Source organism: Artemia sp. Qi Xiang Cuo, chromosome 12 (assembly GCF_049724085.1).
Source record: "Artemia sp. Qi Xiang Cuo chromosome 12, ASM4972408v1, whole genome shotgun sequence".
Classification (NCBI taxonomy): domain Eukaryota; kingdom Metazoa; phylum Arthropoda; class Branchiopoda; order Anostraca; family Artemiidae; genus Artemia; species Artemia sp. Qi Xiang Cuo.
In genome coordinates this window covers 29,118,294-29,133,657 of record NC_142805.1, presented here as the reverse complement: position 1 = coordinate 29,133,657, position 15,364 = coordinate 29,118,294, and the positions used below count along the sequence as shown (strand labels likewise).

The window sequence follows — 15,364 nt, the reverse complement described above, 5'->3', positions numbered from 1 at the left end:
ATTATATTTTGACAAATGAAGCTTTAAAAATGGTGCAATTGTTCGCCACATCTCACTTAAGCGAAACATTTTTTGAGCATTAGCTGAAATGAAATCGAAATTTCGTGTTCATGTGGCAGTAGAAAAGGAGCTTCAAATAGTTATTTCATCATTTTTTTTTTTTTTTTTTTTTATTTTTATTTTTTTTTTTTTTTTTTTTTTAGCTATTTCATCATTGGCATCAATATTTTATAAACTTTGCGCTAATAGGCAAGCACAACCCATTTCACTGAAAGATAATAATATAAGATTGTTTTTCGTCTTCTCTTAATAAATTAAGTTTGTCTTGATATATATGGTCTTTTACCAAAAACTTATGTGTTTGTATTATTTTCTAAAATGAAAAGGAGGTGCCAGCTGAAGAAATATTTTTTTGGAGCTGTGATAAAAAAGTTTTGAAACCACTGCCTTAAGGGATCTCTTTCCCAAAGCATTTTTGGAAATTTAACGATACCATGGTTGCCCCTGGGCAACCTAGCAAAAAACGAACTCTAGACAATAATACTTGAAAATTTAAAAACGCAAAAAAAAAACAAAAAAAACTGTCAAGTGAGGAAGAAACACCATTTGAACCTGATTCAGGAGTGGTAACTATTATTTCGATTAATTTCAATGATAAAAGTTGGCTGTAAAAACAAATTTATGAGAATTTTACAAAATAACCTGAAACCCCACAATAAAGGTGTCAGATAGAAACGTAAACTGCACCGTTGGAATTACTATAGCCAAAAATACCAATTAGGCGAATTACAGTCCCCCACTTTGAGCAACAAGGAAATTCATTTCTTTGCATGGGGAATATCGATGCTCCTCCTTTTTTTTAATTCCTGCTTCTTCTTTTTGTAGTCGCCAGTGGGGCGCTGAAATCTAAATTAGAAATGTGTGACCTTGGGGTATGGATTCACAGGTACCATAAAAATACATACCCATCTGCCAAGACAGTCACTTCATAATCACCAGGAATTAATAACCTCCAATAGTCGCCACCAGAAGCAGAAACTATATCATGGTTTATCCCTTTGACTCGTATTGTTGCATTTGGAATAGAGTTGTTGTTTTCGTCCAGCACAAATCCAGAAACGCCCATATGAACCTATAAAAAAATACATAAAAAAATTTCAGTCTATACAATATAACAGCTTTAGTTTGACGATAAATGAATATCTGGATTCTTATCTAACTTCACTTCTCCTGATTCAATCTTTTTTCTTAACAAACGGCAAGCGTTTCATACGCTTTCCAATGGTAAGTTATCAACTCTGGAATTTGGCTATCCTCCTAAAAACTGTTGACCTTTTTTTTAATCGAAAAAAAGGTCTAGTTGACTATGTTTCCATCCTGTTTAAAAATCACGTAAACTGTCTCGTTCTTGAAGAAAACAGACAAAAAAAAAAAAAAAAAAAAAAAAAAAAAAAAAAGTGTTATGCTATTTTAAATCATCCAAGAATAATATAAATTATTTCTGTGATGCTGCCTCTTTTAAACATATCATGTCCATTCCATTCCATTTCATTAATAACCATGGGAACACTTAATAGCGTCAATTCACAAAAAACAGGGGGGATGTATTTTTCACTATGTAGAAAGGGGGCAAAGATGTTTATTTTTTTAATTTTTTCAATGAAAACACCAAAAAGGGCATTTTTCAATGAAACTACCCCAAAAAGGTGCTCTTGAAAGTCAGGTAAGGGGGACAAAATATAGGATAAGGGGACACAGGCCCATCCCTCTCGCCCAATTGACGCCTTTGGGAACATTACACTGTTTCTGAGTTATTCCGGTCACTTCACGCTAGTGGATATATACCTATTAAAGCTAATAAATGGCTTAAAATAATACATCAGGTTGTTTCAATTTCCAGTCATAATAACACATCTGTTAATGCTTCGAGTTACTACATAATGCATTTAAACTTTGAGGTTTAGTTCAAGCATCAATGATATCTCATGATTTGAGGTTTGTATCGACAGGTGGGACTTGCCCATCAGTGACTAGCTATTGGCCAAAATTAACACACGCGGAAATGCTTTTGTCCAGTATCCCATTGGAAGTCGCATAATAAGGTAGTGAATGAAACTAAAATCAGCCCCAACTCCATGTGGTAATCCTTCAAGCAGTCTAGCCCTCCTCCGAACCCTTCCAGTAATATTCCAGAAGGAAAATGGGTTAGGCACTACAGTGATGTGACTAAAGTTAAGCACCCTGAGTTCATGGCCAAAACAAACCTTGAACTCGTGAGCCGTTTGAAAACTCAACATAAGATAAGACAATAGAGCTATTCGGTAATTACCTTCAAGGATGTTTCATCGGCTATATCAAAATTAAAAAGAGGAAAAGTGCCAAGTATTGATGGAATTGTGGCAGAACATCATTGGAATGGCTCCGGTCTGTTAGTTGATAGTCTTACTTTGATATTCCAACTGTACAGTCCGAAATCGTTTTGCCTTGTTATAGTTTCGAAAATTTTGAAAAAAGGGAAGAATAGCAGACTTTTTTCTAGTTACAGACCATTCACAGTATCTAGCATATAAAGAAAGGTTTTAGAAAGTATGTTACTGTTTGAACACACTAAGAGGCGTCATATTAATAACAGACAATTCGGTTTTCGTCGTCATTTGGGTTGTGTTTTTGTACATTGTCTTTTTACGCGCATTACAGCTAAAGCCCAGTAGCACAAACATCTGTGCTATTCGGTGGCGTACCCACCACTTTTGTTCGGTGATTTACTCATAAGCTATTGGGATTTTGCTGGATCAAGGTATTAACACTAATATTGCTGTAATATTATGGTTTTGGTATTAAAATAGCTATGTTTGCGTTAAAGTACCTGACAGTTTACTTTGATCTGTAGTTAGGCTATATGGCGGACTGCGGGAAGGTTCAGTCTTAGTTCGATATTGTTCAACAGGTTAACATTTAGTGAAATTCGACATTTATCCGTTCTTCGTTATTTTTCCGTGGATAGTATGGACTTGAGCCTACTGTATTATGCCGACGATGTACTCATGATCGGAACCACACTCTTTGCCCTACAGGCCAATATTAATCTTCTACTCGGAGTTACAAAAATATCAGTCTGGGTGTTAACTAGGTAAAAACCGGCTTTCTTGTTTTTAAACCGTCCTTATGAAGTAAAACTTCACCCACTTCTTACACTTCACAAAATTCACTCCACACTTCTTACTGGTTAAAATTAAGCAAGAGAAGGTTTCTACCGGACCGGAACCCCAGTATCTAGGTGTTACCGACGTCTACCATTTGAGAACCTCAAGGCTTCTCTGGGTTAATAACGCTATTTCCGGTCAACGGATAAGCCAAACGAAACTGGTAGTCTAAGTTTAAATTTAAAAAACACACTTTAGCTCGTTATTCTCAGTAGTTGCACTACCAAATGTCTACTACATTTCCCCATTAAACGCATTTGTTATGGATACTACGCTGACAACCCTGTTATGTTCATCCCTGATTTAGGGAAACGGTCGATGGATAAGCACCAGTAGGTGTCCTTCGACATGCTATTAACTTTTTTTGAGGCTTGACGATATTTGCGATATTAATACGATATTAACATGTCCCGTTATAATATACTTTTTGTTGTATTTTAAGATGTTATTTGAGTCTAATTTTTATTTCAGTGCTGTGGTTTTTTCTAACAGGATATTTTTTTAAGCGGGTTTATAAGAAAATTACAGTAATTATTATCACTGCTTGTGTAGTATTTTCCTTTGGGGATTTTCCTTCTTTCTTTATAAATCTTTTAATCAATCAAAAATTTAAAATTGGGAACTGATTTAAACACTTTTTATCCCTCCGATGAATACTTTCGTCCTTTTTAATTTTTCTTATTTATCGTGGCTACAATTTCGTAAAAGCATACTATATTTAATCAGCAGGGTTTTGTATTTTAATGAATAATGTAATTCCTTTGAATTTTAGTGTTTTGAAATGCAATACCCTGTTGGAGAAGAAACAAATCTAGATTTCGAGACTTAGTACCACAAACGTACCATTCATTTCTGTTATCATAATTCCAGGAATGACCCGAGGTGAGAATTGAAACATAACAGTTCATCTCCCCTCTTAAATACAATGCAAGAATCTAATGTAAATAAAAAGGAGTGGATTACAATGCACCGTTAGTTTGTAAAATTATATTTCTTTCTCAGACCTATTGGAGAGGTTATAGATCGTGCGAGAGTACCAAAAGATAATTCAAGAAACCGGATTAAGATGTAATAAAATACGGACATTTTGGGATTGTTTATAATTTTTTTTTTTCCACCTAACCCACAAGTTCTCAGAAAATCTTCTGACCCTTTAAACTTTTAGATTATATGTACCTATGCACTCAAATGAAAGGATCCGATTTTAAGTGAAAAAAAGGCATGGAAATACTTTTCTACCCTGTATTCTAAAGAACTGACAAACAAATTTACGTTATTTTCAAAAAGAGCTTGAAATACAATCAAAATTGTGGCAGGTTTGATATATAAAGTATGCCAACAGAATCACCATGGTCAAAAACCTTTGGCAGGAGGTCTTCATCCCCCCATCGTATAAATTGAAGAAAATTACATTTCAAGTTGGGTAGAACTAATGCGTCCACCTTACCTTATTTTTATCGTTCAAGGTCCATATCATAACGGAACTTACCGTCAAATCAATGTTCTGTCCCAAAGATAGTATGACATGCAGCTTAATAAAAGAAAAACAAAGTTCTTCATAAATACTACTACTACTAATAACTCAGTTCAGCAAAAAACCGCTCGAGGCCAATAAAGCTGAGCACGCTCCTGCTCCATCTCAATGTATTCGAAGCTTCCCTTTTTAGACCCCCCCCCCCTAAGAAGTTCCAATTAAGTTCGTCCATCTCAAAGGCAGGCCGTCCCCATTCGGGACGATCGGCTTTTCGTTTGGCCCTAGATGGATGGCCGAAAAGAACGATCTTTGGCAATCTTGCCATCCTTTTTCCAAGAAACGTGTCCTAGCCACCTCAATCTTTCTCGCATTATAACTTTAGAAAGTGGGATAGAACCACATTTTTCATTTTACAGATTACATTTTTTCAGATTACAGTTTGAAATACAGTCAGTCAAACTGGTACCCAAAATAATCCGTAGATCAATTCCACTGGAAAACTTCTAACAAACTCTCCTCCTTCTTCCGAAGTGCCTCGTTTCAGAACAATAAATGATCACTGTCATAACTTTAGCTTCCAATATCCTATTCTTGGTTCGCAGATTTATCTTCCTGTTTTTCGAAACTTTCTTCAACTGTGAAAAAAAACGAGCTGGGTCTTGGATATTCTGCTGTTAAAATCTTCAACACATCGACTATCTTTGCTAATAAAACAAGCCTGCAAAGTGAAGATCTTCTTGATTCATGTTCTCGTTACCCACCATCACCTCTTCATCTTCCCTTATTCCGAGTCTAGGCGACTTAGTCTTCTTAACACTAATTTTAAAATCTACTCTTGCACACGTTCTATCCTTTTAGCTAATTCATCAATCTATTTAAAAAGTCAAACAGAACAAAAGAAACAAAAACTGAAATAAAATAAATACCTGTTCAATAAAAGCTAGCAATGCCTCTTTGTTTTCATTCCAGTATCGTTCAAGATCCATCTCATAAGGGAATTTGTTACAACTAATTTCTACAGTAATCTCGAACGTGTTGCTATGAAGATAGTTCCAGTCTTGCATTCCACCACTAACGCTATACCATTCAGCACCGTTTGTGATACCATCTTGGAATTTTTCTCCAAGGAAAAAACCGTCACAGGGGTTGCCTTTATGCATTATAGGATGATTCTGAAACGATCAAAGATAGGTCAAATAAATTCTTGACAATAAAGTTGAGTGTACTGACCAATTTAAAAGATAAGGCTAAACGGGACTAATCCCTCACTTTTCTAAGAATGGCAAGAAACAAGACATGCATGCAGAGGAGGGGGAGGGGGGCTTTGGGTATACGTCCCTCATGCCCAAATTTTCCTATGCTTTCTAGCATTTAATTCAGTGCGCTAATACAAGTCCAGCACAAAAGAAAAATATACAAAACAGACATTCCTTGTAGCCAAACCGTTTAACGGTGCATTTATCTCGAAAACTAGATCCATCATGTCAATGTTAGTCTCTTTGAGCATATATGCTACTGCATCAACGGACAAAATCTTTTCCGGTGCCTTGGACAACAACTCAGACTACTTTCCCCAAATCTTTGTCACAGGAGTAAACAGACGAGAGGTGAGAACTGTGATAAATTTAGCATTCTTTAGACAAAGCCATTAGTGCTTAGAACACAAAATGATCAGTCAGGCCCGTCTGTAAGGTACTAAGGTTTAAACTATAAGAGCACATTCAATGTTTCTGAAAATCCATCTATCCATTTTTATGAAGAATCTGTCAAAAAGCTACTGAGAGTTGGGGAGAGGGGGGGGTTGGAGAACAAAGGCTGGACAATCCCTCTCCTTGCTTAAAAAGACTCATCATTAAAAATAAATTGAGAGAAAATATAGTTTATTTTTCTAAATGGCTGCAAAAAGAGCAGCCAACAGACTCTTTTGAATGTCTTCAATGATATCCATTTTCCAAAACAGTAGGAATATCATTCACCGAGACATTATAACGAGCATTACAATCTTGGATATAAACGGAAATAACAAAATAACTGATTTTGGAATCTCAGTTGAAGCCCAGCCAAACGAAAAACTGTATAGCAGATTTAGTAGAGGATTCAACTTGGCCCCTGAGATACAGAGGAGCCAGCCATATGGCAAAAAGTAGACGTCTACCCAATTAGGATTGTAGCGATTGAAATGATTCATCGAAAGCCCTATTATTAATTTATTTATTCATAGAGATAAAGTACTCTTACTGCAATGATCACAAAACTAAAAAAATTAAATAAGGTAAAGCCAACTCAATAAAAAAAAACAAACACACAGACATATTTGAAAGCCTACCAGGTAATAAATTAATTTATACAGAATGATATACTGACTAACCTGTACTTAAATACTTGCATATTAGGTGATTTTATCACTTCTGATGGTAGGCTATTCCACACTGCAGCAACCATTTAAAATCAAAATAAGTGCTGGTCAATTTTCTATTTTTTTTTTTTAATGGGATAAATTTTATGTTGAAGTTGTCGTGTTGCTTGATAACGGCTAAAAATCCTAAAAAAATCCTAATAATCTTGCAAGTATTGATTATTTGGAGGGGGAGATTTGAAGTCTGGAGAGTCTTTGGGGGTATGGAAGGTTAGAAAGTTAGGGAAGCATCTCAGTAACCCCTCTCTGTAATTGTGCGCTACTCAAACTTTTCACTTTGTCCTGCAGTGAAAGTGTAAATATTCAAAATTAACGTTTCAAGTTTTACGAGTTCTTTTGTTCCTTTTTTTGTAAGTGCATTGGATAATTTGTAATCCGTCCACCTTGTAATTTATTGATGTTGAAAAAATTGGCATAATTTAGTTGCGGCAGTTGTTGCTATTAGGTAAATCGTGAAAAATTTCCGTCAAAATGGCACAATCCAATTGCCAGGGCTGAACCCTTGAGCTAGCTACGATTCTGACCAAGCGAAGCGAGGACAATAAGAAAACCCACAAAGCAGGCCTTTTTTAAATTTTCCGTTACTATGGGCTAGCTAAAACAGGGATAACTGTCGAAAAAGAGGAGACTCCAAGGGATGCAAAGGCTAAATATAATATTTTTTCGTTTTTTTAAGGGGGGGGGGGTGGCTGAAAAACTCTGGTTACTCATGTTAAACCATGGTGATCAATTGTGTATTTTTCGTTTTGAACAGCAGCCATTTTTGAAGGTTAATACGGACATAACATTAAAACATGTAGTTTTTATGAAAAACACATTTTGCTGTAATGGTATCAAGGCGAATTTATATTAAAAAAAAAAAAAAAAAAAAAAAAAAAAAAAAAAAAAAAATAGAAATAATAATTTATTTTCAAATGAGTTCTTAAACAACTCTCTAGGGTGTTCAAAAAGTATACATCAGTGCTACTCATGTAAAAATGTGACTTTCTTCAAATTTTATATGGAGGGCTGAAGTCTTCCAGTTGAGTTTTAAATTATTTCTATTTCACCGGTATATTGCATATCAGCATCTCCACTAAAAACAAAAAAATGTGTCATGTATGATAACAAAAAAGTAAAAAATTTAATGATTATATATTTTAAAGATACAAAAATTATTACAGCTTAATTCTAAAATACATCTGAACAGTAATAGAACTAAAAATAGTTATTTTGTAATAATAGTAAGCATGTGTTCGTACTCTATTTAGAAAATACCTAGTGCGTAGCCAGTGGTTTCTGCTGGCTTTTTGTTTATCTTTTAAAAATGTAAAAGGGTAATAAAAATTTCATAAGAACTCGCAAGAGAACAACACCACCGCCAAGAGATTTTCTAAAATTTTAATCTACTGCTTGAAAAGGCAGTTTGATGGCAGCGCCAAATAGGCAAACATTACAGGGGTTAATCAAAAGGATTACAATTATAAATGCGTTTTGATTTTTTCATACCATACAGTTAAGGATGGGAATTGTGCTTTAGCTCAATTCCTATTTAAAAGGTGTAAATTTATTATTAGTTTCTTCGTTACTTTAGAAAAAAATTTGCTCCTTATTTTCAGTTGAAATAACTTGTTTCTTTTTTTATTTAATTTACAGAAAAGAAATTACAAAGTATATGAGGAGGGTTACTCCTCAAAAACACCTCCCTCTTTAAACTAAAGTTTTTTAGTACTTTAAAAAAAGCTTCTTATTGTTCTAGTTGATCGATCCTTCTGTTTCAAGAGTCATTCCTAAGGAATTGTGTCAAAATTCAAACATTAACTTCAAGAGCAAAGTGTTTTGGAGGAGTAATCCTCCTGTTATACAGAATAATCTATGTTCGTTTTATATATGCTAAATATATGCTAATATTAGCTGAATTTCAGGTCATCGTTTTCTTCTTATTCAGGTGCAACGTATGTCGATATCTCAGCAAGTCTTACGTCAGGTAGTCAATAATCAGGAAAATCAGGTCATTCGCGTTTCACTTCCGCAACAACAGCAATAACCGACCGTTTTGCAGCAGAAAGTTGTACAACAGGTTCAGTTGCCACTAAATACGCATCAGAATGCTGCCCACCAACATGTGAATTTCCAGCAACAACAAGCTCAAAATCAGCAACAACTGGCGCAAAATCAACCACAACAGGTACAAAACAAGCAACAACAGGTTCAAAATCAACAACATCAGGCTCAAAACCAGCAACAACAGGTTCAAAATCAACCACAACAGGTGCAAAATAAGCAACAACAGGTTCAAAATCAACAACATCAGATTCAAAACCAGCAACAACAGGTTCAAAATCAACAACAACAGGTTCAAAATCAGCAACAACAGGCGCAAAATCAGCAGCAACAGATTTTGGCACAACAATCAGCTATGCAACACCAAATTGCAGTTGATGTAAGTACCGTAAAACGTTGCCGCCATGTTGGGTCAGTTTCAACCAATTGGGATTGCAAAAACTGAATTTTATAATGATATTGTAGAAAATTTACCAACCTAGTAAAAATTCAGATAAATTTTATCTTAAAGAAAATTTCAGTGTTGACAATTATTCTCATTGCTGTTCGATCGCTCTATATGAATTTTTACGTTTCTAGCTTGAATTGTCTAGCCGTTTAATCATTGAAGAAACGGATAAAAATTCAAACAGAGGCACACTTGATTCTATTAATAAAGTATTTACTACATCAATTATCTGATCAAGATAATTTTAATGGTGTTAAATATGATTTATTTTAAGTCCGATTTCTAAGCAATGGAAGTAGAAAATGGCTTAGGGTGAAAAAAATCGTGATAGCTGTAAGAAATAAGAGCGCTGGTTTCTTGGAGCCATCGGAATATCCCCAAAAATTTTAATAAATATCTGTTTGCTTTGGCAAAATGGGTAGACGATCAAGTCATATGCTATAACCGTATATGCTATAACCGTATTTTACTGGACTCTTACGCTCTTGAGGAACAGTACCCGATTTGAAATCTTTAGAGGTAGAGGTCCCAAATTCATAAGCTAATGCATAGATATAAGAACGCTACTATTCGGCAGCAGAAAAACTAACGCAAGGCTTAAAATGGTAAAAGTATGCCAGCAATAAAAGACAGAAAGACCAGCATTTTTTATTTTTTTATTTATTGTTTTTTAGTGCCTGTTAGATGATGTCTAATTGCTATTGGTTAGTAAACATAAAAATTAAATAAATAAAGTCTCTTAACCTCACTTCCATGCTAACATATAACTTAACTTTTCTTTCATAACAAAACGGTTGTTTTTCATTCAATAAACAAGAATGAAGTATGGCACTACCTGAGAATAAACAGAAGCAAGATGGCGGAAAACAGCATCATCTGGTGACTTTGAATAGCCTTGTCTACCATCAGGCCTGTCATCGAATGGATAATTGGCAACAATACTGCCCCCATGTAAATTAGCTGATAAAACAAAGGGATACTCTTTGATCCATTTCATGACAGCCAAAGTCTCTGGCTCCTGCTTTTTATTTTCCTGTGAAAAGAGAGCTTACATCATTTTTTGGCAAAAAAAAAAAAAATCTCAAGAGTGCAAATGGCATATTAAGCTACTTCATATATTTTAGCCGATTTCATGACGCGTTAAGTGTCTAATTCAGATTTTATTTATATCGTTTTATTTGTATCGATTTTTATTTATATCAGTTTTTTATTATAGATTAAATTTATATCGTTTTATTTACAATATTACCAATGTGTAAATTTTGGATATTAATGGATATGTTCTGAGCCCTTTCATAAAAGCAAATGTGTCTGGCCACTGTTTTTACTTGTTCCTGAAAAATGGAAAATTACACCATTTTTTATCCAGACAATGTTACCCCAATGTCTTTGGCATGCAGAACTAATGGACACATTTTGGCAATTTCATGTCTGAGGTGTCTGACCCCATTTTTTTTTTTTTTTTTTTTTTTTTTTTTTTTTTTTTTTTTTTTACAAAACAGAAACTACATCATCTCATTTTATGCAGCAACAAATGACCGTACACATTGAATTATAAAACTAATGGATATATTTTAGCCGATTCCGTCACAGGTAGAGTGTCTTACTCCAGTTTTTATTTTTCTTCAAACAAAATTACATCATCCTTATTTTGTAACAACATTACCACTGCATAAATTGGATTGCAAAACTAATGGATAGATTTTAGTTTGTTTCATAACGGCTAAAGCGTCTGGCTCCAGTCTTTATTTCTTTCTGTAAAAAGAAAAATTACATAATATTTTTTTAGCAGGAATACTACCATATAAATTGGCTTCTAAAACTAGTAGGTGCATTTTAGGGTACTTGTATGATATACCCCCTGCAACTCAAAGAGTGAAGTTAGGTTAATTCTAATTAAATATACCTAAGTATGATAAAAATATATTACTTTAACAAATTTGGCTATATATTTGTACATTAGGTGGGGGATGGGGGGGTAAAGTACAGCGACCCTGCATGCAAAATGCGTTAGCTACAATTATTGTGATATTATGAAGTAAGAATTATTTTCTGACTTCACACTGTCCAAATACTTTACCCCCCCTCCCCCGCCTTAATGTACAAATATATATCCCAAATTAAATATTTTCCATCCATTCTGTCACTTCTCATTGTGTTTTCTCGCGCTAAGTTGAAAAAAAAACTAGCAAAAGAAACCGGTTTATAGTCCATCAATGCATGAACGACTTAAGATGCAGGGGGCTTATCATACAAGTACCTATTTTAGTTCATCTTATGACAGCCAAAATATCCTTTGTATTTTCTCCTCGTTTCCATTTTCTTCTAGAAATAGCAATTATGGCACCTTTTTCAATATTTATTTTTCTTCAAAGCAAGATTTACGATACCAACAATTTCGGTAATAACTTATTCTAGATATTCTCAGTTAAGCTAACATTTCAAAAAGGTCATACCGTTTTTACGCAAACTCAAATTGATCAATATTTGATAAACATTAAGTGAATTATTTCTTGTTCGTGAGATTACAATTCTTCTTTTCTAAAGACGTCTGACCGTCTTTTTTTAATGCTAAATACACCATAGAGTGCCACTCCAAGGAATCTTACACACTTTTATAAGGAAAAAAATTACAATACTAGAATTTCAAAAATTGCAACTTTAAACTAAACAATAACTGTGAAGTAATTTCGTTAAATAGCCCCAAGGGTTTTTCAAACTTCTAAAAATTTGTTGAATTTCAGTTTAGGAGACTAAATCGCTTAATTCAGGAGCCCACAAGGACGAAAAGGCATTATTTGGTACCTAAAAATTGACTGAGTCGATAGCTTCACATAATTTGATAGAATTAGTAGCAAAAGAATGCTGGATACAATGAAGGCGTAAATAGTAGCTTAGCGAAGACGGAGGGAGAATTATTTTGCAGAGCACTAAGTGAAAAAACAGGAGAGATAAGTCTAAGAACTAAGATTAGGATACTAAAACTGTAGCACGATTATTACAGTTATCAATTGTAGCTCTTAAATATGGATGCTTAAAAAGACGCGGAATATTTGCCAGATGTTATTAAAAGGAAATATTTAAGAATGTTTCGTAGCAGAGCGTCCCCCGATTGCATATCAAATAATAGGGTGCAAAAAAATTTGGTTCGACTCCACTGTCTCGGACTATAATGAAGGAATACTTAAGATGGCTAATCACTTTTTAAAAATGATCGATGGTGTGTTCTTTTTTGGCATTCCAGCTCGAGCCCGGCAAAAAGCAGAACGTCCTTGAATGAGAGGGAGCAATGACGTTCTAAGAAGGATAGGTGAAAGTAGAACTCGCGCAACTGCATTGGCCTTGGACGTCTTAGTGCAGCAATGAGCTGGCATTAAGAGTAATATTCCGGCGTTAAAATATGGTCTTGTCATTTAAGCTCAACCAAAACACATCCTCTTATTACAACTTAAAATGCGAATAATAAATACCAAAAAGATGCTGGATTCTGAATTCTTTATTACACAATAATGAAACAAAATCAATCTGTCTGACCATAAAACTGAAGTCCTTACCGAGCCAAATTCAAAATGAAATTTTACTAGCAAAGGAGAGAAATGGAGCTTTTTACTCTAAATTGGAAGGGGGAGGGGGAATTAGACAACTATTTTGTACTTTATGAGACAGTAAACGGCAATTTTAGTCTTTAAAGACATGATAGACATGGCAAAGCATTCCTCAGTTCTCTACTTCAAATAATAAACAGAAAAATTCGACATTCCGTTGTCATAAATAGAAACAAGCCATTCATAAAACAAAATAAACTATGTACTAGAAAATCGGTACGGCTCAGTTTAATTTAATATAGAACAGACTTGTTAAATTTTCAGATTTCTTGGTAACGGCAAAAGAAAGTTACTTCTTCTTAAAAGATTTTCAGTAAACTCTACCCGTAACGAAGTACAGAAGTAGATTCCATGTTCTACCCTTTAAGACATATGAATCACTAAAACAAAAATATCAAATAAAGGCAATAACTCGGATTCATCTAAATCAAATTCTGATGCTGGATGTAGGTTTCTACCTAAGACTACCTAAAAAATAAATGAGTTGCAGTGGAATCCCTTGCTAAACTTAGCAAAAAGAAAAAAAAAATCCAAAAGTTAAATCCCCATAGGGATTGGAAGAAGAAAAACATTAATAAAAGGAAAAAGTGGAATACAAAAGAGAGACAGGGAGTGAGGGTAACAGAGAGAAGGAAAGAGAGAAAGACAGACAAAGAAAGAGTGAAGGAGAAAGAGAGAGTAATAAAAAGAGAGTAAGAAAGAGAAAGAGAGAGTAAGAAAGAGAAATAGAGGGAGAGAAAGAAATAGAGGGAAAGATAAAGAAAGAAAGAAAGATAGAAAAAGTTACTTACATTGTTTGGAACAATACCGTCATATTGATCCGGAAAATTTCTGTTTAAATCTACAAGATTAGTATTGGCACGTCCAATTACACCCTGTTGGTCTCCTAAAAAAATAAATAAAATAAAAACATTTTTGTTTGTTCATAGATATGTGTAACTTTGCTCAAAATCATGTAGTTACATGTCGATCCATTATTCAGGTTGATGCTAAAATGTGGGTGAGCCATGTGGCTAGCTAGGGTAGCAAGGAGTTTTTTTTTAGTTCAATTGACGGTAAGATTTTTTTTTGAAAATAACTTAGTGAAAAGTTTGAAACTTCCAAACTTTATGTTTAATATTATGTTGGGTGCTAAAGAAGGACAATATAATATACTAAACACTAAGCTAACCTTTTTATTTCACACACTAATTAAGGGCTAAATAATGCTTGTCAAATTTTGTCTTAAAACCCTTTTAAGTATAATTTGCTGATAAGTTATCAGCATAGCTAAAATCATCAAAGTGAAAATTAAATCACATCCTCATTTGATCTTCCCATCAAAATACCAAAACGGTTTAAACTTATCAATAGGTTTAGGCCAGTGATTCCTAACCGATTTTGGGCTATGTCCCACCTAGGCATTTATAAAATCCTGAGGCCCCCCTCGTGAAAATTTAATTTTGTTATGCAATGTTTTACGCGTATTCACCTGAAGGAAGCTTAAAAAGCCATTAACTTGGTATCTTTTTTCGAGTCGTCCTCTAGTGGTATTTTATGCAAATAAATTTTTCTTTATACTCTCGAATTTTGAAGCTCAATAAAATGTATGAATTTAAATTATGGTATTCTTTTAAACATGCTCATTATTTCAGATATGAAAAATTCAGTGGTCTTGGCTACAAGTGGTTTGCCCTCCCGGGAGTGCACTGCTTGAAGTTAGACTGTGGTGGTTTAGAATTCAGTGCTATACCCTTCAGTGGCTGGTACTCGGATTCAGACGTAGGATCACGTGATCTAGGAGATTGACATATGTTCAATCATGCACCTGTAAGTAAATCAAATGTTTTGGGTTAGAAATTTGTTTTTCGCTACTTGGTTAATTCAAGTAACCATATTTATATTTTTTAAACACCTTGATATTTCATACGCATTTTGTTTCTCCCCCTCCCCCTTTCAGACAACCCGCAACCCCAACATTGTAAGCCCTTTTACCCGCCGAGCTCAGTGTACTTGTTAGTTTCTCTTGCAACTCAAGTTTATTTATGTTTAATAATAAACTAATTTTCTAGTATAAACTGGTTTCTTGAGTAAAAGAATTCTGCTACTTAAGACCAGGACAATTTTATATCCCTATCTATGAATTTATATTATGTACATAAATATTTTACTTTGTCCTATTTTCTTTGTTTTTGT

General features: G+C 34.2%; 1 protein-coding gene across 1 annotated transcript in view; it reads right to left on the bottom strand.

Annotated features, from left to right (window-relative positions):
- The window catches only part of LOC148945976 (carboxypeptidase D-like), a 67,722-nt gene that overhangs the window by 43,587 nt on the left and 8,771 nt on the right, over positions 1-15,364 (bottom strand). Inside the window, exons 3-6 of the mRNA XM_089097879.1 lie at positions 13,981-14,075; positions 10,420-10,617; positions 5,604-5,849; positions 966-1,132 (exon numbers count right to left, since the gene is read on the bottom strand). Of these exons, the coding sequence (XP_088954005.1) occupies positions 966-1,132; positions 5,604-5,849; positions 10,420-10,617; positions 13,981-14,075 (706 nt within the window). The remainder of the gene's footprint in view (positions 1-965; positions 1,133-5,603; positions 5,850-10,419; positions 10,618-13,980; positions 14,076-15,364) is intronic.